Source organism: Fusarium oxysporum, chromosome VIII (assembly GCF_013085055.1).
Source record: "Fusarium oxysporum Fo47 chromosome VIII, complete sequence".
In the NCBI taxonomy this organism is placed as follows: domain Eukaryota; kingdom Fungi; phylum Ascomycota; class Sordariomycetes; order Hypocreales; family Nectriaceae; genus Fusarium; species Fusarium oxysporum.
Genome location: NC_072847.1, coordinates 213796 through 235835, shown reverse-complemented (window position 1 = coordinate 235835; position 22040 = coordinate 213796). Strand labels below are relative to the sequence as shown.

The 22040-nt window shown below is 47.1% G+C and overlaps 10 protein-coding genes across 10 annotated transcripts; 5 read left to right on the top strand and 5 right to left on the bottom strand.

The window, feature by feature from the left end:
- Nucleotides 1–57: 57 nt before the first annotated feature.
- FOBCDRAFT_141107 (uncharacterized protein) lies at nucleotides 58–675 on the top strand (the record flags this gene model as incomplete). The annotated part of the gene is made up of 1 exon (XM_059608118.1): nucleotides 58–675. The coding sequence occupies one exon, from the start codon at nucleotides 58–60 to the stop codon at nucleotides 673–675; it is 618 nt and encodes a 205-aa protein (XP_059467705.1).
- A 127-nt stretch (nucleotides 676–802) lies between these two features.
- Nucleotides 803–2337, bottom strand: FOBCDRAFT_186993 (uncharacterized protein). Its single transcript, XM_031189271.3, has 4 exons — nucleotides 1995–2337; nucleotides 1771–1933; nucleotides 1634–1720; nucleotides 803–1575 (listed from the first exon to the last, which is right to left on the bottom strand). The coding sequence occupies exons 1-4, from the start codon at nucleotides 2198–2200 to the stop codon at nucleotides 868–870; spliced, it is 1164 nt and encodes a 387-aa protein (XP_031036536.2). The 5' UTR covers nucleotides 2201–2337; the 3' UTR covers nucleotides 803–867.
- A 620-nt stretch (nucleotides 2338–2957) lies between these two features.
- FOBCDRAFT_262885 (uncharacterized protein) lies at nucleotides 2958–4447 on the top strand (the record flags this gene model as incomplete). Its single annotated transcript, XM_031189272.2, has 7 exons — nucleotides 2958–3152; nucleotides 3250–3487; nucleotides 3549–3689; nucleotides 3747–3864; nucleotides 3919–3987; nucleotides 4044–4070; nucleotides 4123–4447. The coding sequence occupies 7 exons, from the start codon at nucleotides 2958–2960 to the stop codon at nucleotides 4445–4447; spliced, it is 1113 nt and encodes a 370-aa protein (XP_031036537.2).
- Nucleotides 4448–6664: 2217 nt separating this feature from the next.
- On the top strand, nucleotides 6665–7375 carry FOBCDRAFT_141046 (mitochondrial carrier domain-containing protein; the record flags this gene model as incomplete). Its single annotated transcript, XM_059608116.1, has 2 exons — nucleotides 6665–6858; nucleotides 6925–7375. Coding segments are annotated over 2 exons (645 nt in total), but the record flags the coding sequence as incomplete, so codon positions are not given.
- A 93-nt stretch (nucleotides 7376–7468) lies between these two features.
- On the bottom strand, nucleotides 7469–8462 carry FOBCDRAFT_242256 (NAD-binding of NADP-dependent 3-hydroxyisobutyrate dehydrogenase-domain-containing protein; the record flags this gene model as incomplete). Its single annotated transcript, XM_059610465.1, has 4 exons — nucleotides 7469–7472; nucleotides 7505–7854; nucleotides 7930–8250; nucleotides 8298–8462. 4 exons carry the CDS (start codon nucleotides 8460–8462, stop codon nucleotides 7469–7471), a joined length of 840 nt encoding a protein of 279 aa, XP_059465530.1.
- A 479-nt stretch (nucleotides 8463–8941) lies between these two features.
- On the bottom strand, nucleotides 8942–9963 carry FOBCDRAFT_204743 (uncharacterized protein; the record flags this gene model as incomplete). Its single annotated transcript, XM_059609139.1, has 2 exons — nucleotides 8942–9760; nucleotides 9790–9963. 2 exons carry the CDS (start codon nucleotides 9961–9963, stop codon nucleotides 8942–8944), a joined length of 993 nt encoding a protein of 330 aa, XP_059465529.1.
- A 1071-nt stretch (nucleotides 9964–11034) lies between these two features.
- Nucleotides 11035–11918, bottom strand: FOBCDRAFT_228633 (uncharacterized protein). The gene has a single exon (XM_031189275.3). The coding sequence runs from the start codon at nucleotides 11907–11909 to the stop codon at nucleotides 11061–11063; it is 849 nt and encodes a 282-aa protein (XP_031036540.1). The 5' UTR covers nucleotides 11910–11918; the 3' UTR covers nucleotides 11035–11060.
- Nucleotides 11919–12339: 421 nt separating this feature from the next.
- On the top strand, nucleotides 12340–15917 carry FOBCDRAFT_262884 (CHAT domain-containing protein; the record flags this gene model as incomplete). Its single annotated transcript, XM_031189276.3, has 2 exons — nucleotides 12340–12774; nucleotides 12834–15917. The coding sequence occupies 2 exons, from the start codon at nucleotides 12340–12342 to the stop codon at nucleotides 15867–15869; spliced, it is 3471 nt and encodes a 1156-aa protein (XP_031036541.2). The 3' UTR covers nucleotides 15870–15917.
- A 1846-nt stretch (nucleotides 15918–17763) lies between these two features.
- On the top strand, nucleotides 17764–20527 carry FOBCDRAFT_165441 (putative C6 transcription factor). The gene is made up of 5 exons (XM_031189277.3): nucleotides 17764–18359; nucleotides 18414–18932; nucleotides 18986–19656; nucleotides 19740–20232; nucleotides 20286–20527. Exons 1-5 carry the CDS (start codon nucleotides 17823–17825, stop codon nucleotides 20325–20327), a joined length of 2262 nt encoding a protein of 753 aa, XP_031036542.2. The 5' UTR covers nucleotides 17764–17822; the 3' UTR covers nucleotides 20328–20527.
- Nucleotides 20501–21996, bottom strand: FOBCDRAFT_242253 (dimethylallyl tryptophan synthase GliD2; the record flags this gene model as incomplete). The annotated part of the gene is made up of 2 exons (XM_059610464.1): nucleotides 20501–20651; nucleotides 20705–21996. 2 exons carry the CDS (start codon nucleotides 21994–21996, stop codon nucleotides 20501–20503), a joined length of 1443 nt encoding a protein of 480 aa, XP_059467704.1.
- Nucleotides 21997–22040: the final 44 nt, after the last annotated feature.

Genomic DNA, 22040 nt, shown 5'->3' with positions numbered 1-22040 from the left:
GGTCCGCTGGCTCTCAGGCACGGGCCGTTCATGGATCCCGTCCAACCATCATACATTATGATCACAACACAGATTCTCACGATCATCTACATATTCGCGGTGTTAGGGAATAAGATATGGTGGAAATTAGCCGCAGTACTCGAGTGTGTTGAAGTTACTTTAGTCTCGATATCTGTATTGATTCTACAAGTTCCGTCACCCATCGAGATGGCATATATCTTAGCCTTCACTTCACAAGCTGCGGCCATAGGTGTAATATGGGCATCTTCTCGAGGCATATTCCGAAACAGGATCCAGAAGCATACGGCTGATCATCTGTTGGGTTTGGGCTTGGTTCCCTGGCTAGTCTTAGCAATCTTACTTCCGCTGTCACTTGTCGGACGATTTCCAAGGTGGACGACTCTCCAATGGATGCTCTTTATGATAATCACAACGGTAGCACACCGGATTCTGGAGAGCACCGACCACAACACTTCTCCGACAAGTGGCTCAGAGATCGAGTTGGCGCTAGTGAGAGGCTCATGCAGTATGAAGGAACCGCCCCCCGAGAGTTCACCACACCTCAACGAACAAGCATCGATCTGTTCCCGTGCGCCCCTCCTAGAACTGAGTCGATGGATAAGGGCTACTGGCGAGAAAATGTGGGGAGATTTACGACGTTCTGGTCATCGGTGAGGTAAACAAAAGCAGAAGATCCGTCCAGATGAGCGTTCGAAATGGGACTCTCAGCTGCGTATAAGTCTTGAGGATGGTACGATGAAAGGCTATAAGAAACGAAGATAATTGATTGAAGATAATTGATTATGAGTGGCCGATTGACGCCCTATATAAATACGCTCAAATACTGCAGCTATGTTCCGTCGTATCCTACGAATAGATGTAGCAAAAGGGCGAGCCGCCAAGAGTGTCAAGCGCGTGACCGATAGTGATCTGGCGTGCGTTAACTCCCATGTTGAGGGGATCAGATTTGACGGCGTCTCTGCTGGGAGGCATGTTGAGGATAGTGATAGTACCAGCAATATCCTTAGCCTGCTTAGGGTGTAGGGCCTGCCAGATCCAGTAGATGCGGTCGACCATGGAGTGGTGCAGGAAGAAGATGGGATCATTAGGTGAAGAGAAGAGATCAGATGAGTCGCCGCCCATGACGAAGTGACCAGCGGCGTGAATGCCTAAAAATTCGTCGGCAAATCGGCCTTGAAACTCGTCCTGCATGGCCTTAATGCTATGCGAAGCATCGCCGAGGGTAATATTATATAGGTTAGGCAGGGTCATCCACCGATCGATGGCATAGTGGCTCAGATCGCGACGGAGACAGCGGGGATTATACTCAAGAGGAGTCGTAGTGGCTTCCATTCCATCCATACCAGGAGAAGGGGGACCTAGGTTGGCGACCGCACCGACGAAGGGGCCGGTCTTAATACAACCGCCACCGCTACCACTGGGGATATAGATGTTCTGCATGCCGGAGAGAGCGCCGTTATGCTTGACGTACTTGCCATCGCCGCTCATACTAGTCTCAGAGCCGTCAAAGACAGGGTTGGTGGCAAAGTCGCCAGTCTCAAACCAATTCCAGTACTATAGTTAATTATAAGCTTGCGATTCCTATCGCAGATAATTAGGGAGATCTACTCACCGGCTGGGTGCCCTTGTAACCGCACTCATCCTGGAGAGCCTTCTCGTAGGCCCAAGTGAAGTATCGATGCCAGGTGAAGAAGTTGCCCTGGAATATTCGTTAGATGCAATTGAAAGCTCACGAAACACGACTCTTACTGTTCCATGGATGCTCAGGGTCTGGTTGATGTGAACGGCAACAAAGTCATCATATCTGGTTCGGGCACCAGGTGCGAAAGCCGGGTCAGCCTTGGAGGGCTTCTTACGGAGGCATAGCACGGCATTGATGTAAGCCTTCTTCTCCTTCTTGGATAGGGTTTTCCTGCAATGGTCGTTATGTTAGGGTTAAGCAGCGGTGCAAGGCAGCCAGGAGGTAAGCTCACCAATCACGGCGCACAGCGGCGTTGGCGATTGTGCATATCTTGCGGCCGGATCGTTTGCTGGGCTGCGCCTCAGCATTCTCCAGCGCAAACGTCGCCTGGCCGTTGAGATCCAGCACGAGATCGCTGGCGGACGGCTCAGCGGGTGCGGCAGCGACAAGCCACGAGGCGCCTAGCAAGGCAGCGAGTATTCCAAAAGAGATCTGCATGGTTTACTAGCTCGCTTTCGCGCCTGGTCTCAGCGATTTTATGATGGACAAGAAGGGAGAATGAGCAAAAACGAAAAGGAAAGATTGCGATGAGTTGAGATCGAATGCAGGGGAACAACGGATAATCAATCGGCACAAAGATCCGGCAAAGTTTGGAATAGCACATCCTCCGTGGCAGGAGATGGGCACGAACCTCATGACCCCTGCTACCGCCAAGCCGGAGCCAGCTCTGTTAGGAGCGTTGCGCCGCGGCCTTTTGTTCATTATTACCGGAATTCGACGGGACCCAGGGTCTGCCTCCCCGGGGTGTAGATCCGGCACGCCGGACCGAAATAATCAGTCACCTTAGCCAGGCACAATCCACTCAACTGGGGAATAGGTGGATGGGATAACTATTGCTCGGTATGTGTCAAATTAAAATTTAACCGGACGCACTCCGCAGCGCATTCGAACCGCCCATCGGGCCCAACCAACATGCCGCACATTCTGAGCATATGCACCTAAGACTTTAGCAGCAACCAAGAACAAACAGCCAACAACCAACTGTACTTTAATGGATGCCGGCTAATGCGTTTTCTGCGGTGGCAGTATACACCCCTGATGTGACTGAAACCACCCATGTGATAGACGTAGCGACCGGCTCGACGAGACCGACTGCTCCTAATTCGTAACTCGAATCCAACTAGCCTCTGCTCTTGACTTTCCAACAGCGTTTTGTTTACGATTCTTGTACGATACACCTCACAATGCTGAGAAGATGCCGACTCCTCCTCTATCATTTGTGGTAAACACAAACCCTGAGCGGGTGGCAGAATCACAGACGGCATTGATCATAGGAGTCATCGCCGCGGTGAACCTGCTGGCACTGGTTGTCGTCGCCGCAAGGACGTATACCCGCCTGGCTATCTCCAAGTCCCCCGGCGCGCAAGATGTGCTCATGGTCCTAAGTGCTGTAAGTTTTCGCAATGGTCCTCGGCAGCTTGTTGTCTCCAATCGTCGGGCGGCTGTCAGAAGCTCTCAACCTAGTAATTTCTAACCGCCAAATACAGTGCACAGGACTTGTAGGCACAATCATCCTCTTCATGCAGATACCATACGGTCTGGGTAAGCACGCCGATACGATCGAGCGACCCGATTATGCCACCTTCGGCAAATACAGTTTCATCCACACGGTAGTCTCCCTTCTCGGAGGCATCGGCCTTCTCAAGATCGCAATCGCCCTCGAACTTATCAAGTATAATGGCAATTCATGGCGGTGGTACAATATTACTCTGTGGTGTCTGATTGGTCAGCCCTTCTCTCCGACCTGCCGCCATAATGAAGTAGTGGACTAACCAGGTCTGTGCAGCTTTTGTGATCGCATATACGTTTGAGGCATGGATGTCATTCATTCTCTTCTGCAAACCCGTCGCAAAGCAATGGGATGGGTCGCTCGAAGGGTCTTGCTACCCTGTGTCGATGTTCGTTGCATTCGGTCTCGCCAATTCTGGTAAGCAAACAGTCAATCTTCCGATGTTTATGAAAGAATTCTAAAAGTTGTGAATAGCCTTCAATATTTTTACTGACGTCGCATTCGCTACCTTGCCGATACCGATTGTCTGGTCCTTGAAGATGCCGCTCAAGACGCGCATCTATCTCGTCGTTGTATTGAGCCTGGGATATGTGTATGCAGATATTTGGTCGACCATTCTAGCGCTACCAAGCTGACCACTCTAAAGTGCCGCCGTAATGGGTTTAGTAAAGGCTGTTTCACAGATCAAGTATGATCCTGCGGGTGATACCACGTAGTAGGTCAATACAGCCATCAAAGTTAAGCCGAAACTAACTCTGGAATCTCCTACAGCCTTTACGATGTTCAATTCTGGGGCCTGTGAGTACATCACAATCATCTTGCTCTAGCTCGCAAACTTACAACTTTATAGTCTCCAGCTTAACGTTGGTACCATCGCCGCTTGCGTACCCTCTCTTAGGCCGTTGGTGAAGAATATTCTGCGACTGAAGTCGTTGACTCCCGTGTATGGCTACACAAACTCCGGACAGCGCCAACGCAGCATGCCTCTTTCTACAATCGGCGTGGGCGGTGCTAAATCTACTTCAAGACGGGGACAGCCAGCATTTGAGCCGAATGATCCGCATGATCGAAAGAACGGCCTAAGCAGCAATGCGGGTTACGGCGATACGGTTTTCGAGCTCAAGAACAGCAGCCAGGTCGCAATTCTGGACACAGACAGCACAGAAAGAAGATAAGGTAATACAGAATCAAAGATCTCATGCATTCGAAGATCGCCTGCGCAACTATTGATGCTTGGCACGGTGAGGGAAGCTATGCTAAGTAGGTACTGAATAGAACCAAGATGGGCAAACAAGATTGCCGTTACCCCCTGATTCTCATCAATTTGCACTCGGCTCTAAAAAATCTTTACGATCTAATTGGTTGATGGGAACATGAATAGAGCTTTGGCCCTCATGCATACCGTCCTTTAGCTCAGCAATCCGATTGTAAATGGCCTTTCGAGTTCCTAACGAATCTGGATCCTGCTGCCGAAAAAGTGTATAAATATTTCTAAGGGAGATGCCTGCAGACATAAGCTCTAATAGGGTTGCCTTGCCGGAGGTATCCAAGTGGCGATGTACTGGATGATCTGATGGATGGTGACTTGCAGGATGATTATGCTTCGAGAAAGTCATCATATCGGACACGTCATCTATGTAATCACCCCCATACGTCCCGACCAAGGTAGAGCCTATTAATCTTTCAGACTCCTGCAAATCCGAGTATCCAGGGTTAGGATAGGGTTAGTATTAACTATAAAAGATATCTTTGCCTTTATGTTTTCTTTTTAACTAAGATATGGCTAATAAGAAGGAGTGGAGATTTTTTTAGAAGAAGATAATAAGGAAATAAAAATATAAGTTAAAATAGGAAATAAGGAGATAAAAAGAAACATAAAATAAGAGATAAAAAGAGATAAATAGGGAAATAAGCTAAAATAAGAGATATAGCCTAAGTAGGTAATAAAAAGGCATATAGCTAAAATACGCTAGGGAAGAAATGTAGCTAGAAAAGCTAAAAAAAGAAATATAACTAAAAGGAGCTAAAGGGAAAGATAAGAAAAAAGGTAAAAAAAGGGGGATATAAGGCTAAAGTAATATATAAGAGGTCTAAAAAGACCTTCTAGTAAAAATATCTCTAGCTATAAAAGCTATTAAGATAGCCCTACTACTTATTATAATAGTAAGTTAGTTAATTTACCTTTTCTTTATATAAGAATTTAAAATAATATTATTATATTATAGGTTAATTTACCTATTTTAAACCTTATAATTTATTTTTTTATTAGATTAGAAAAAGATTTTATATCTTATAGTTAAATTAATTTAAAAATAAAATATATATTATATATTTATTTAATTAGATAGTTAAAAGTTTTTTTTCTTTAAACCTTTAATATATATAATAAGTAGGTATAATAAATAAGTAAGTATAGTAGAAAATCTTATAATTTATATATTCTTAACTTAATTAATTAATTTTTAATTACTAAATATATTAGACTTAAATATTAAGGCTAGGATTCTTCTTATATTATATGCCTTTTAAAATAGCCTAGTAAAAGATTTCTTTTCTTTTAACCCTTATATTATTACCAAGATATTAATATAACCCTAATATTAATTTAGATTTTAATATAATAAACCCCTAACCTAAGCTTATTATATTAAATCTAGCTGCTATTTTAACTTAAGCTAATTAGACTTTAATATTTTTAATTAATATAATATACTTATTTCTTCTAATTAAGATTATCTAATTAGATAATGTATTAGGTATAAGAAAATATTCTTAAAAGAATAAAAAAGTAAGGCTGCCCTAGGAATTAAACTTAGATCTTTTAATTTATAAGTTAGAAATACTAACTATTATATTAAATAGCTTATTATCTCTTAGTACTTTACTAATAGTAATATATTTAATAGTTAAGTAATACTTAATATAATATAAATAAAACTAAGACTCTCTTAATATATAACATGGTTAATAAGCGAGCGCTCCAGATAAGCGAATATATTAGCGCACTGTATAGCTAAAAATAGCCTATCTTATAATACCTAGCTATTTTATCTTATATAGTAAAGCTTATTTATATAGGGTAAAGAGTATACATAACCCTTTTTTAATATTATTATTATAATAAATTAGCTAGAATTATTTTATTAATAATATAGCTTTTTCCTATAGTTAAATATATAACTTTAAAATCCTAGCCATTTTAGGCTTAGCTTGGATTTTATATCAGCTTTTAAAAGTTAGCTTTTAAGGTATAGGTAAAGCTGGTATACTCGCTTATCTGGAGCGCTCGCTTATCAACCACGTTAGTAATATAATTAAATCTAGCCCTTGTTTATATTAATAGTGCACTGATGTTTAGCTGATCTGTTAAATCTATTACATGCTGTATAAATGCCGTTTACCTAGGCTTAGCTGCTGCGGCCGAGTTCCTTGGTGATATCGCACTTTGCCCATTCGAATCTGTTCGAATACGGCTGGTGTCTCAGCCTAGCTATGCCGCCGGCTGCGTGAGCGGTCTAGCTAAACTAGCAAGAGAAGAGGGTATTAGTGGCCTCTACTCCGGCCTGGGTCCTATTCTCCTCAAACAGTACGTCCGGCCAGACCAACCCCTGTCGCTATGATGCTTGGTTGCTAACCTAGGCGACTGTCGCAGAATCCCCTATACAATGGCAACATTTTTAGTCTACGAGAAAGCTATCCAGATAGCATATAGCGTTGTAGACAAGAGAGAGCTCTCGTCGATCGGGGTTACTGGTATTAATCTTGGTGCTGGGCTTGTCGCTGGATTGGCCGCTGCCGTCGTCTCTCAGCCGGCCGATACGATGTTGAGTAGAATCAACAAGGAAAGAGCAGTCACAGGCGAAAGTACATCCCGCCGCTTAGTTCGCATAGCTTCTGAGCTTAGACTGCGCGGTGTCTACACTGGCATGCAAGCACATACAGTTATGGTTAGTGGCATGACAGCAGTGCAGTTTGGCATCTATGGAGATATAAAAAAGGTGCGTCTGAATCATGATCTATTGTTTTGTTGTGACCGTTGGTTGAGACTTTTGCTGATTTTGCCCTGTTTCAGATCTTTGGGGCAACCGATGGAGTGGAGTTGAGCGAACGCTACGTTGCCGTTGACTCTTATTCAGAGGAACTGCAACAAGCGGCTGCGTAGCATACTTTAATACTTACTTTTCAATATTAAACCTTTAACTTCTGCTACTCTCATTTCGCCACTTATAGACAACTGCGCATCCTTACCTTTATATCGTTCATCCCTCATGGCCTCCTGAAAAGCCGCTTTAGCCGGCCTATCCAGAACCGTCTTTATGCCAACATCCTCAGTCAACATCGAACCCATCTGCAATACCTTCTCACACGGTTCTATGCGAAAGCCACCAACATATCTATTCAAACTCAGCAAATTCGGCATCACCCTGGGCACAGGTTTAGCCTTGGAAGTCACCCAGCACTGACCGCCGCTAACATTGATGACATCCAATAGAAGCTTCAGATCTAAGCCAGCCTTGACGCCAATGTTGAGCGCTTCGGCTGCAGCTACTGAGGTGATAACGCTGAGGTAGTTGTTAATGATCTTGAATGCAGTGCCTCCGCCAACGTCGCCACATTAGAAGATGCTTTTGCCCATATGTTTCAACAGTGCTTCTACCTGGGGGAAGACTTTTGCAGACTTAGCTTGATGAACGCCAACTATGAATGTAAGTGAGCCAGCAATAGCACCCATAGGACTACTGGAGACAGGAGCATCAACGAAAGATAGTGTGTTAGACATCTTTAATGAAGCTTCTTCCACAGCTTCAGCAAGCTTTTTGATTATGGCAGTCTCAATGGTACCGCATTCTATGAGAAGCTTATTTGTTGGGCTGCTATATGTAGTAGCTGCTATAGCACCGGCTAGGATGCCCGTGTTGGGGTCTAAGTAGACGGCCTCAACTGCGGTAACTGTTGGCAGAATAGTGATAACAATGTACTAAATCTATTAGCTTCTCTGTACGCAAACTGAGCACGGAAACGTACCGCTGCCTTAGTTGCCTCGTAGACGTTCTGGACGACCGACACTTTGCCGAAACCCTTGACCTCATCCTGAAACTCATTCAGGGCTTCTTGGTTCACATTCACTGTCAGAAAAGACTTGGATGACCCAAGTCCCTTAACTAGATTGACAGCCATAGGGTATCCCATGACGCCTAGGCATGACTATCACATACTACTACATCGAGCCTTGGGTGGTAGGCCCTCTCACCTACAATGGTATAGAAATATTGATTCAGATTGCTTGAGAAATATTGAATGGATATAAAGCCAAGGAAGATACCTTGCCGAGACTCGCAGACATCGTCTAAGCCCATCAACTACCGAAATCCAAACTGGCCTTGTCTTTTATGCAATACTACCGTTTTGTGCTCCAAAGTCGACCTCCACACTGCGATACGTTCCAAAGTGCGACGAGCTTCCCCACATTAGTCTTATTTGTAATTGTAGTGCCTCGTCTGTTGTTCAAGGTACGGGCCTATGTGGGGGAGCGGTATTGTCGTACATGCACACAAGTTATGAAGTCAGTACTTACTAAAGAAAGTCTCCGGTTCTTATCATCAAGGCGGCATACTATTTAGAAAGTATAGCATGTCAAAGTCGAAGGTGTCAGTTAATATTGATTTGACCTAAAGCTTGCCCGGCCAGAACCCATGTCTGTTCTTCTCCCTCCATGTCTTATCGTTAGCAACAATCAACTCTACTTCAATATCCTCGTTAACCTTCACTTCTTCCATGAAATTGTTGATCTGACCTAGTTTCTTCTTAGCTACACCCATATTCCTGTCTACGCTCCTCATTCTACCCTTCCCATCATCATACAGAGCGATGCCTTTCTGTCCACTCAGAATCCTCGGATCGTGGCAGCAGTCACCGCCCAGATAAATGAATCGGCGCCCGGCAACGCCAAGTAATAAGTTGACGTAGCTGTAGAGATGACCCAAGCTGTCTATAACAAAAACGCTTCCATCATCGAACAAATCTAGAAAGTAGGGAAAATTTGCCAAAGACTCCCACGCCCATGAATCCACGGGAATGGAGCTGGGAAGTGTAGCTACCGCCTCAGAGGGTGCGTACGTGTGCTTGGGGGCGTGCGGGGCAGCGTCATAACTTTCTTCCTTGGTAGCATAAGGAACAGCAGGGAGTTCGTCATCATTGAATATTTCTGTTGGGTAGAGAGGCCCAGCGCCATGCTCGAGTAGATGTAACGTCCCGGAGCCAACAACAAAGGAAGCATTGGCAAAGTCAGACGGCGTACCAACATGGTCCCAGTGGACGTGGCTGAGTATCACCATATCAACATCCCCTGCGGGATCGAGCAAAGTCTCTCTATTCGGTTCCCAGTCAACCCCATAGCGTAGAATGTCAGCGCAATCTGGTCGGCTGATGATGGGGTGACGATTGGCGATATGGTCTTGTTGCTTGGAAGGGTAGCCAGTCAAGTTGCGCTTCAAATTTAGTCAAAGACAAGATTTACTTCTCCGCTACCGCCATGGGCCGGGTGTTTTACGAAGAACACGGGTGAGGGTACAGTTGCTCTCTTGTTGCAGCCGGCTTCTGTGACAAATAAGTTCTCGGGCAGAGTGAGGTGTCCAGCGTCGAGTGCGGATACGGTCACGTAGACCGGTGGGGACTTGTTCAGGCCAGCCATGATAAGACTCTAAGATGAACTTCGTCAGATTTATCAAAAACGCTGTTGTCTATTTTGATCGGCTGCATGGTGTAAGTCAAGCTGCATCCCCGTATAAGGTATGTGGCCCATGTGGAGGCGAGAGATTGCCTCCACAGACAGACCAGGGCCAGATAATTCACTTCTTAAAAGGCATCCTAAAATGAAGAACAGCTAGAATAGTTTCCTCATAACATTAGATTGCTTATTTTAACGCAAGTTCTTTTCTGACTCCTGCTTCAAGGGCCAGTCTATTCTCAGCAATTGCTCTAGCTTCATCGGCAACAGCAATAATGGTCAATCTAACAGCGTTACCTTCAACCATGAAGGCACAGTTGCTTATGGCTTACAATCATCCATAAGAGTATTGTAACATACCTTTAACTTCTATGGAGGAACCCATAATGACTTGATCAAGGTTGAAGCCGCTTACTACTGCCATACAGATGCTGTTCTTGCTGCAGGCAAGATAGCATCCAATCCGCCATCATTTCCACATATTGGTTGTCGTGAATTTGCAGGCATAGTAGTAGCATCGGTAAACCCGGCCGTCTCACTTCGTGTTGGCGTGAAATCTTTCTCATTTTTAAATCTCATTATGGCTGCGCTCCTAGTGATAAGTCAGTCAATTGACTCTTGGTGACAAATGTGCCAGTCTTGCAGTGGCGCCAAGGTCAACTGTCACCAAGCCAAGTCCACGCTGTTGACTCAGTCTTTCCATAATATCGTGTTTTCAATTGATCCCTGCGTCGCCAGCATATTTTGACCAATCTACCGTATTCCAAACTGACCTTTTATGGCTTGATTGCTGAGATCCTGGTACGTGTAAATTGATACCTGTCAAATGTTCCAGGGCTTACGTTAGTGGATCGTCACTAAAGTCAAGCTCTGTAAGTTGAACCAGACAGGACGACGATATTGCACGCCAAACATAGGTCAATTCAATCATTTTATACTCTCGTAACTGTTGCTGATAGTAAAATAGTATATCTCGCTAATTCAGTTACCTATCATAGATTATTTATCACATTTATAATCAATTGTGATTTTTAAGCTAATTCAACCTTAAAACTAAAGTTTTAGTTATATCCACTTGGAAGAGCCTTGATCGGCTTTAACTCGACTAAATCATCAAGATTTAAATCTTTGAAGTCAACAGCATCAATCTGTGCGCCCACTGGCATCGTGGAATCAAATAGAAGAGGATCATCTGTATCCTTTTTCCCAAACAGGTTTGACCACTCAAACAATCCTGAGGCAGCATCCCAAATGCCTCGCTGGGCATCCAGTGTAATGACAGCCTGGAACTTGGTAGCCTCCTGATGCTCCACAACGATGGCCCCGCGATAGCCAGGTATAACCCCCTTTGCAGCCTTCTTGGCCTCGACGCAGTCCCAGACCACGACGTTATCCACGCCACTCTCGGAACTCATCTTCCACCCGCTGAGTTGCATGACGTGCTCCTTGCCAACCGTGCTGGCACGCTCGCCTCCAACATGGCTGGTTGGACCGGACGGGCCGAGCGGCACGTCTATGCTAGTGGATATCGTGGTGCTCTGCTCTTCGGTATATATCTTGCCCCTGCGCTCTTCCGGGGCAAGCACAGCTACTGTCGGTATTCCCACTCGATCGGTTCTGTTGGTGCTGTCACCACCTGGGTTGCTATATCTCTGAAACTCGATCTTAATATTGAAGGATCGCAGGCGTTTGTTCCCCGGACGAAATTTGACGATAAACCGTAATATGATCAGTGCGGCCGGCCGTCCATAGTGTTGCCCGTACTGGACCGTCTCGGTTCGGATGTTTACAAGAGTGTAGTCGTCTGGATTGTGCTCGAGAACATTGTCGCGTGTGAAGGCCGAGTTGGATTGGTTGTGCTGTGGTCGGAGCTCGCCGCTCTTGGGATGGAGTGGAATGGAGAGTTCCATGCTTGCTTGTCCCCCGCAACTGGTGAAGCGCTGAAAAGCAACACAGTCCTCCAACGTGATGCTCTTCGTTGTTGGAGGAAGAAAGTAAATCCGACCGGCCAACTTCTTAATTGCACAGCCATCAACGCCTGAATGAGGCTAGTCAAGTAAGACAGATACATCAGCTGACATCAACTCACCATTTCGGGCTGTTTGCACTATATGCCTACTTCATCTTAACGTTCCTATCCCATCAGTCTGACATCTTAAGAGCTCTAAAGCTAAAGTTAGCGAACTTGCTGATAACGTCACGCCAGGCCTGCCTGCACGCTTTGCTGTACTGAATATCTTCCGCTTCGAGATTTATAGTCTCAAGGATAAAACCTCTCCACGGAGAAACTAGTCTCGATCCAGGGTACTGATCGTGACTGCGTCCACTACCTCCAATATCATGTCATCCTCACCTGTGCTGATACCTCAGGAACTGGTAAACGAACCTGCTCTAAAAACAGACACAGCCCGCATCCAGGCTAGCAGGCAGAAATGCGAACTCGGAGACTTTGTCGGTGCGCTGTCGGAGATTTTCGTAGAAGGGTCGAGCACATCAGCCTCTACCGCCGCACTTACATCCGAGGTGGTTCGTGTTTACATCGTCAGTGGGGATCAAGCCTCGGCATCCAAGCAAATCCATGACTGCAAGGCTACTACTTCTCCAGACGGTACCGGTTCCGGGGACATTCTCGATGACGTACTGGCCCTTCAGGCCGCTTATCTGGGCGTGTCGATGCAGGGACATTTGTTCGCGGCCCTTCAAGTTGCGGAGACTATGTGGAAGAAGCATAGCATAGACTCGGAGTCATATCTTGACGAGGGAATTGAAGCCAACGTACGTGACATCTAGGCAGCGGGCGTGAATGCTCGCCGTGTGCAGCTGACATTCTGTAGATCCGCGTCGGATACTATGCCCTCGAGATATATGATTTGCACCGTCGATATGGCGAAGGAACAGAGAGTCCCTCATTTCAGCCGTCGAGTGAGATCATCCAGTCCATCATCAACGGACTCATATCTGCGCACCTAGGTTTTGAGGCTCTCGAGATCATCGAATATTTCATAAACAAGCCGATTGATCATTTCGGGCGCTTGGCCGTGGCTCAACCACAGCAGGGTAGTCCATTCACCAAAGACGTCCTGCTCCGCCTTGCAAAAATCCAACTTCAGGACGGGGACTCGGAAAGTGCAAAAGGCACTCTGGAAGTGCTGCATGAAACAGAAGGTGGATGCTCGAAGGCGACGGAAAAGTGCCATGTTCTCAGGCTACGTTACCTAGACTCAGAGCCCGATAAAACCATCACCATTCGACTTCTTCTCCATCTTGTAGAGAAGTTTCAGGCTGCTGGAGACTTTGAAGGTGCAAGGGAAACAGCGGAGTATGCCGCAGAGATCCACTCGGGACTTGGCTTGAGTGAAGAGATGTCGCAGCTCGGATTCGCTATCCATGACGCCCTGCGGGCCCTCTGCGAGCGGGCAGGCGATCTCCTGAGCGGCGTCCAGTTCGAGTTCCGGCGCTGTGACATGATATGCTCGACTACAGAAGATCTGGTATCGGCATTGGCCCGCCGTGACGAACTGTTGGAGTTGCCCATATGCTCGAGACTGCCGTTCTTCGAGCGGATGCATAAGAAGCAGTGCTTGGAGTACCTAATCGCTCACCGCGGTGAACTCGCCACGGTGCACGCAGAAAAATACTTTTCATACTGCTGCCGGCTTAAAGACGACGAGCTAGTATCCGAGGCAGAGATCCTGCTCTGGAGGGCGAAGGTTGAGCCGACTAGAGCGTCGCACGAGGCGCGGATCGCGGTCTTGGACCGGGTAGCTGCAGATTTGGAGCCTGGTGTGGCCCGAGACAAGGCTGCAGGACGACATGGCCCCTACGTCGAGAAGGTGCTACTTCTCGCCGAGGTCTTGGAGGAGTTGCGGGCCATTTCAGGAGAGGAGCGTGAAGATTCATGGCCAGCCATCGCTGATATGCTTCAGGATGTGGAGACAACCTGCTCGAGTTTGCGCCCCAAGCCAGATGGCTTGCTGCCTCTGATGCTAGAGGTCTCATATCTCAAAACAATGTTTACGTTCATGGCCACATCTAGCGACGAAACGGAAGCTTTTTCTCGAACATCCGCCGAAAATACAGACAGAAGCTGTCTGCAACCCTTGCATAGACCGTTGTCCCGCACAGGAATTGAAACGCGCAAAGTCTTTGAGCCGACTAAGTTCCTGTACGATCTCTACCTTGCGGTGCAGAGCGGGTCTGTCCTCTCGTTCAGGTCTGTCATGAAAAATATGAACAGCGAAGCGCAGCGTCTTCGGAAAGAAGGCCATCCCCAAGAAGAAGCTCGGTACCTCCTCTGTCGGGGCATTCTCTGTTACATCTTGGCGGCAGGGAGCTACATGGATGAGGAACAACTGGGGGCCGCAGGCGCCGGCTTCGAAACGAAAACCGATGGACTCTTTGAGGCCTTGAAGTGCTTTGAAGATTGTTTGACCTTGAGATCACAGATTAAGCAGAAGATTCACAGCGGCGGTGACAGCCTGGAGTCACTGATTGCAGCCCAGGCCTTTAATACGGGATCTCTACAAACGCTACTCTATGACACAGCCTTGGCCATCTGTTACGAGTTGGATGATAATGATCTGACGTGGGCATGGGTCCAGAAGAGCAAGGCGTACGCCTACTCAACATGGCTCCGAAACTGTACAGGTGGAGATGAACCAAGCACAAGGCAAGTGGAAACATCTCCAAAGGCAGATGTGAGCTTCCAGGATATGCTCTGGGTATCCAGTGCATCAGCGAGGAGACTGGTCTTTGTAGACTGGATCACCGTGCACCTTGACCCAGAACCCCGACTGCTGCTTCTCGCATTACAGTTCTCAAGGGACGATGATGGAATATCTCGGAGGCTTAGCCTTGTCGAACTTGACACATCCGTCGATTATATAGAGGAGAAGGCCCAACACCTAAGCACGGCAAGGCTCGACAGTGCCGACTGGCGGCGAACTCTATCCGGCTTCACTCCTTTAATTCATCCGTTGAAAGAACTGTGCGAGGAGGGTGATGTCCTTGTCCTTTCGCCCACGGGCTGTATGCACAACCTTCCGCTGCACGCCCTCGATTTGAACGGCGAGCCTTTGATCGACCGCAATGCGGTTGCCTACGTCCCGTCACTGCATGTCTTGGTCAGTTGCCTTAAACGACTCGAGGCTCCTTCTGTAGGGGCCGATCGGCAGAGCGAATGGCGTGCAGCCGTTTTCGGGGCGTACGAAAATGATAATGGGAATAATGAGCTGCAAACGGAGCAAATCCAGATATACGATTCCCTAACCAGGCTCGGCACACGGCTCGACAGCGCTCCGGTACTAGGATCCGCCCTCGATACCAAGTCGTTTGCAAGAGGTGCCGAGAACGCTAACCTAGTTCACTTTCACGGACACGGATGGCGTGATGGGCACGATATCTTGCGGCAGGGCCTTGTCCTGGGATGGCAACACGAGCAATTGACGCTGCATCACGTTGCGGCTCTTGCACTACGGTCGCCTCACATAAACATCATAGCCTGCGAGAGCGGCGTCCAGGACTTCTCACTCGGAGGGGATGAGCCGCTAGGACTGTTGTCGGCATTTCTCGCCGGGGGCGCCGCATCCATTATAGCTGCTTTGTGGCCGATTCAGTCCACGACAGGCAGGATCTTCACGGAAACCTTCTTTGAGTACTTCCTAAGCCCTCTTGATACGCGGAACCTAGGACCAGTTGTCAATCTAGCTGATGCTCTCCAGTACACATGCAAAAGCATTCGAGCGAAGAAAGAAACAGCTACACCTTACCATTGGGCACCATTTATATTATACGGCGCCTGGTTCTGCTGCAACAAGCCAGAAAATACACGGATTAATCTTCGAAATGTTTTAGGGAGGAGTGACAAATAAGAGCTCAAGTACCTATTAATCGGAGTATATGTCTAAAATGCCACTTCCAACAACGAGAAGCATGGCCGACACCGGTAAGGACTTTCGTCGGCCCCTGGGCGATTTGAAGCGAAATTGGGGTCTGTTGGATAGTTGCTTTTGACAACGATCTTGTAGGCGGTATGTGACAGTTGGGGTTGTAAACAGGGAAACTAGTCCGTACTAGGTTTATATTTAGAGAATATATAGGGCATTGTACTGAGCAATAGGTCATTATGTCTCTTAATAATCCTGTAATGTAAGCTAGGCTTATGAATATAAAGAAGTCTTATTAATAGCTAGTAAGCTAAGTCTATAAAAGTGCTAATAAATGTAATCTATGTACTGATAGATGATATTGGTGATCAGTGAGGTTTGTTGTAGGATCAGTGGTAATCCTGCTGGATCAGTACTGATCGTGATGGATCACCTGTAATTGTGAGGTCTTGGCACTGATCTACCTGCAGGTTGTGTGATGGAAAATGTGGGGTATACGTGATGGAGTTGCTGAGGTCATAATAATGACTCACTTACTTATTAACTACACTAGTATTTTTAGTTATTAAGAATTGTTTAGTTAAATAAAATATTAAATATAAGAGGGAAAAGTGCAATGCTTATTTCTCTGTTACGCTTGCTTATTGACTACATTATATTCAAAAGACAATGGAAGTTTATATATATAAAGTTTAAATTAATAAGACAGTAATACTCAGTTAAGACTTACTATCTCATTTAATGTAAGTTTTTTAGTGGAGAAATATCCTTGGGCAGGCTAGAAGAATTACTATATAGCTCTTTTTAAAAGTAAGATACACGCCCCTGTCAGCTCCTCTACTTTGTACTCCTGGGGGTCCATCTCATCAAGCAGTCTCTGATAGAGGGCCTTGCAGATGACGTCCGTCTATCCGACCTAAAACTTCGGCTGCAAAGTCTGCCATCGGATATCACCGCTATCTTCCACAAAACTCTGGACCCTTTGAATCCATCGCATTTCAGGCGTGTCTGAACTGTTCCAGATACCTAGAGCATTAACCGGGCCATTGAGACTCCTGAGACTGGCGTTTGCTGAAGGGGGAAGATCCTGATTTCGCTCTCAAGCTAACAATAGCTCCAACAACAACAGAGAAAGAGGAACTAAGGGCTGAACTCACCAGGTGGCGAGTAACGTCTTATTATAAGTACCTGCTAGAAGCTGAGCAGAAGAGTGGCACGAGTCTAGCTATCTCGCATGTACGGTTTCTTTACCGAACTGTAAAAGAGTTCCTGGGTTCGCCAGGTGTCTGGGACCAAACTCTTAAAGGAACGGAAAACCCGTTCAATCCGAATATGCGTCTTTGCGCTGTTCGAATCGTTCGTATTAAAACTTTCCCTGGCGACATCGCTTCAAAAGCTCCGCTCGTACGGAGCTGCTACAATGAGAATCTCCAGTCACATGATAATGTTTGCTAGAAGCCGGGAAACTCACCCACCCCGCCATGTACCAGGAGATAATATATGGAATCGAGACTTTGTGTTCAAACTATTTGTAACTCATTCAATGCAGAAGCTTTAGTTAACTGAAAACTTTGTCCCAATTGCTGCCAAAACAGTCTACTAAATGGAAGAAGCGTCTTTCGGAATCCTGGAAGAGGTATTGGCCACGCTAGAAAAAATCAAAGGGGAACGGCGATACGGAGGGACAGTATACTCGCGGCTCCAGTCTATATCCTCTTTTCTTTTGTTGTAAATACCTATATAGTCGTTTCATTTTAATTTTGCTAAGATTTGTATGATTGGTGAAATAAAATGGAGTGCACGTGACGCATGTCCCCAATGGTAATACGTAGCTGAAAGTTGCAACCCGAACGCTCAGGCCACAGACGCACCATTTCCTCCATCACATTCCTTGTGATCCCCCATTGTTTTCTTAATCCGAGGTTGCAACCCCGTATTATGGATTCTACGACTCCTTTTTCGCGGCTCTCGGTGAGCAGTCCTCGTTCAAGCAACTCCGATGGCATACAAAAGGCCCGGCAGCGCACAATCACCGCGTGCCTGACATGTCGCCGTCGAAAGGTCAAGTGTGATCATACGCAGCCCACCTGTACGCCATGTAAGAAGGGAAATCGTGCTTGTATCTATGCTAGTCCACAGCCAGCCTCACATAATCCTTCTCACGCCCGTGAAGGCAATCGTGTTTCGAGGAGCAACCTGCGAACTGGCCAAGAAGAGATACGCAATCGCCTCGAACGGCTGGAACGACTTTTGGAGCGGGCAATCGTCAGTGGTGGCAGCATCTCGCAATCGCCTGACGTGAGAGTATATAGCTCCGAAAACCCCCGTGACGTTGATCAGGTGAAAGGCGCATCGCCAAATCCGCGAGCCGAAACTTTGTCGACCGATGGTTTTGATGGTGCTTTGCTCTTGGAGGCCGAGGAAGGCCAGTCTCGCTGGGTCTCATCCCTACATTACGCTCTCTTAGCTGATCAGGTATGTCTGTCTGCGCTCATGATTTCATGTTTTTTTTGACACTAAAGAAACTAGATCCATGATGTTAAAATGCTGCTTGGGGATGAATCTGGCGGCGAGCCAGTGGAAAGCTCACCAACAGACCAGGCAACTCCCCCATTCCCGTTTTCTGCTACCACTGTGGACAGCCTCACGGCTTCGGCACCCAATTCCGCAGACGACTGCTTGGCATTGCTTAACATATTCTATTCCAACGTCGATCCGATGACAAGACTGGTCCACAAGCCGACGCTTCAGCGACGGTTCACCCAGTATATCAACTATACATATGGTACGGCCACTCCAACTACAGGGCACCAGGAGGCTGAAGCCCCAAGGCCTGACCAAGCCCTCCATACTTTTGAACCCTTAGCGCTGGCTATATTCTACTCAGCCATCAATAGTCTCTCAGCGGAAAATGTCATGCTGCAATTTGGTGCAGAGAAGGAGGCACTCCTCGCCCAGTTCCAAAGAGGTGTGGAACTTGGACTAGGGAGAGAAAACTTCTTAGTAACGCCAAGTATCGAAGTTCTCCAGGCATTTGTACTACTTCTGGTAAGTTGAAGGTACCCGTGTCGTGATTCTCTGATGCGTCTAACTGGCCTCAGACTTGCCAATCACGTGAAGATGGCATGGCAAGAACCTGGACCCTCCTTGGTCTCGCTGTCAAAATGGCTCTCTCACAAGGCCTTCACAGAGAGCCATCATTATTCCCGTCAAGCAATATGGACGTTGTACAGGTTGAGACACGCCGTAGACTGTGGCATCAGATATGCCACCTCGACTTCCGCTCCGCAGAAGGTCGAGGCCAGGAGCCCACGATATCAGACGAGGATTACACCACATTACTGCCAAGAAACGTCTGTGATGACGACCTTGTGGAAGGAGCACATCTCGGTGCGGAGACATACTCGCCTCCCGGATTTACCGACATGACAGGCCACTTGATTCGCCTGAATGGCATCCAATGCTTCCGAAGAATAGTTCGAAGCACTTACAGGCTGGAGCGGAGAATCAAGTCATCGGCTCTTAACGGCAACGGTAATTTGTATCCAATCGCAGAGCTTCAGTCTTTATTTGAAGAGGTTCGAAGCATGGTGGATGAAATGGTCTCTCATCTCCAAACCCAGTACCTACGATACTGCGATCCGCAGGTTCCTCAGCAGCGCATGGCCCTTGGCCTTGCTGCAGTTATTGAATGGCGATGCTGGTCCATCTTCTGGCTGCGAACACCAAAACAATATAGGGAGGCCGCAGTGTCCCCTGAAATCAGACAAACGTGCGTATGACACCATTAACATCGATGCAGAAACTCTCATTTCCCATTCGCGTATTGCAACGAAGTCTAACGAAGGTGTTTAGAGTATTGGCAAAGTCAGTCAGCCTTATTGAGAGTTTGAACTCCATGCCGGATGACCAAGATGCCCAGAAGTTTCAATGGCATATTGGTGGCCATGCCTGTTTTCAATCTATCATGCACATTGTCTCGGAACTTGAAACACCTGAATTCAAAGCGCCGAATCACAGTTTACTCCGGGCTCGCGCAGTAGAGGTCTTGAAGAAGACAATGGATACGAGAGGACGAGAAGCTACGCCGATGTGGAAAGTCATTAATCGTATCATATCCAATTGTCTTGCCAAAAACGCGCCGGCAAACCTCCCTTTGACGCCATTCCAGACTGTCCTCCCTCGGAATGGTGTGATTCCCGGAATATGGTCATCAACTACTGCCTCGCCTTCAGCAGTTCCGCCAAGTTTATCGGCATCGGCAGAATCCGCAAGACAAACCCCATTGCTTGATCTATCGGAAATAGGGAGTATAGACATGCAGGACCCTGTCACGTCGTTTGACTGGGTGAGTAGATTGAATCATCTGGTAAGAAGCATCTTGCTGACGGTATTGGCTAGGGATTTTGGAATCTTGACCCTACGGATCCTAGCTCCTATTAAATGTCACAGTTGCAACGAGCTCTTTATATTTTCCAGATATTTACCTCATGCTCTGCAGATGCACGGCACTTTTCACAAGAAAATGTAGTGTATTTGTGAAGATCAGCCGGATTGATATGATAATGCTCAATAGCAAATTGAACAAACACGCCCCTCCTCACAAAATAGTACATTTATGACTCTTCACATTGAATCAGATCATTGCGATCCGTGCTATATACCCTGGGACTGTAGTACATTGTCATATAGACCCCTTTGTGCTTCTTGTATGAAAATGAGAGATATGTATGTGTCCCTGTTGATGAGGACAATGGGTGTTGAGGACTGGTACGGTTAGCTTCTGTATAGGTCTATGTTGGAGATAATGAATGACTTACAACAAGTCCTGGAGATCCTTGGAATACTCTCGCTCCGCATCGTGCCATCCGAGCTTTCCAAAGAAGGCTTGCAACCGACTGGCGATCTGCAAATCGCTTTCGCAGTAATGTCGGACTGGCAAGTATACCTTAGCCTCGGGGAACCATTTTCCCGGCCGTAGCTCGAAATTGAAGATTGTACCTGCTGTACGATGAGTGTTCTGTGGCAGCTCGAACTCCTCATCAACTACTCCGAAGACAGTCCTCCATAGCTTTTCCAGCAGTTGCAGGCCCTCGGCTGTGTTGTCATCCGTCAAACGCCCACCCAGACAGTATGCTTCCTTCACCTTCCGCAGAGAAGTGTATGGCATGCGCACATAGATCTTGATGCGCGATCGTGCCTCATTCACACAGTCAACGCTGATCATCTCGGTCTTTGCCGCGCCGCCGTAGCCAGCCATCCATGCCTCTATGACCGACAAGGCGGCGATGGCTTGCACACCCCATACATCGCTCTTGTGCGCCAGACGTATGATGGAATTTGACACCACCTGTGTCGTGCTCAGTCCAGTTTTCAGCGATACAAGAATGGGAAAGAAGTAGGCTTTGGTGGTGACTCGACCTGCGTCGAAATCAAACGCCATGAAGCTCTGCGTGGTATGCTCTCCTTCCGGGACCTTGGCTCTCAACTCGGCATAAGATTCTGGACCGACGAAAAGATCGTGGCGAAAGTGTTCGAACAAAGAGAGGTTGGCGCCCAATTCAGTGGCCTCGCGTGAGTGCATGAACTGCGTCACGGCAGCTTGGTTGAAGGGGTCCGCAGCCGTTCCGGCTTCAAAGCCCACCGGTTCAATTCCAAGACGAATTGTGCTTTGTGAGTTGGAGTTGCCACTCATGTTCCAACTCGGCTCCAGAGGAGAGAAGTCATCCGTCAGGAAGGACCTCCATGGTGCATATCTCGTAGAGGGCTGCACCGAATTCTCAATGGGGGGCCGAGGTCCCAGTAACGGAACAATATGGGTATGATATAGAATTAGATTTTGGTAATGTGTGTAAAGGGAGCAGTTGGCTTTGGAGAAAAGCTTGCTCATAAGAGGTCCAGTCTCTCGCCACCAGAAGTCTGTAGCCGAAATTGGAGCCGGTAGAGGAAGGGCAGCCGTCAGGACGTCATAAGGGGTAAGACGTCCAAGAGCAAGACTCTCTGCATCGAAATGCCCGTTGGGTAACTTCTTGTGCGTCTTGACTGGATAGTCACCGTTGATGCCACTGAGGCTTGTCGGAACAGAAACTATCACCTCGGCACTGGGGGACATTCTGAATGCGTGTGTAGCGAAGACTGAATAACTTGTAGCGTGTA

What these genes read in the sequence shown, in the direction of transcription:
- FOBCDRAFT_186993 (XM_031189271.3), bottom strand. Translation starts at nt 2,200, where the DNA reads ATGCAGATCTCTTTTGGAATACTCGCTGCCTTGCTAGGCGCCTCGTGG. An exon ending in GCCGCTGTGCGCCGTGATTG is followed by an intron (nt 1,934 to 1,994) that starts GTGAGCTTACCT and finishes CGACCATTGCAG; the next exon opens with GAAAACCCTATCCAAGAAGG. An exon ending in CCCTGAGCATCCATGGAACA is followed by an intron (nt 1,721 to 1,770) that starts GTAAGAGTCGTG and finishes CGAATATTCCAG; the next exon opens with GGCAACTTCTTCACCTGGCA.
- FOBCDRAFT_228633 (XM_031189275.3), bottom strand. Translation starts at nt 11,909, where the DNA reads ATGGAACTCTCCATTCCACTCCATCCCAAGAGCGGCGAGCTCCGACCA.
- FOBCDRAFT_165441 (XM_031189277.3), top strand. Translation starts at nt 17,823, where the DNA reads ATGGATTCTACGACTCCTTTTTCGCGGCTCTCGGTGAGCAGTCCTCGT. An exon ending in AGGCATTTGTACTACTTCTG is followed by an intron (nt 18,933 to 18,985) that starts GTAAGTTGAAGG and finishes AACTGGCCTCAG; the next exon opens with ACTTGCCAATCACGTGAAGA. An exon ending in CTGTCACGTCGTTTGACTGG is followed by an intron (nt 20,233 to 20,285) that starts GTGAGTAGATTG and finishes GGTATTGGCTAG; the next exon opens with GGATTTTGGAATCTTGACCC.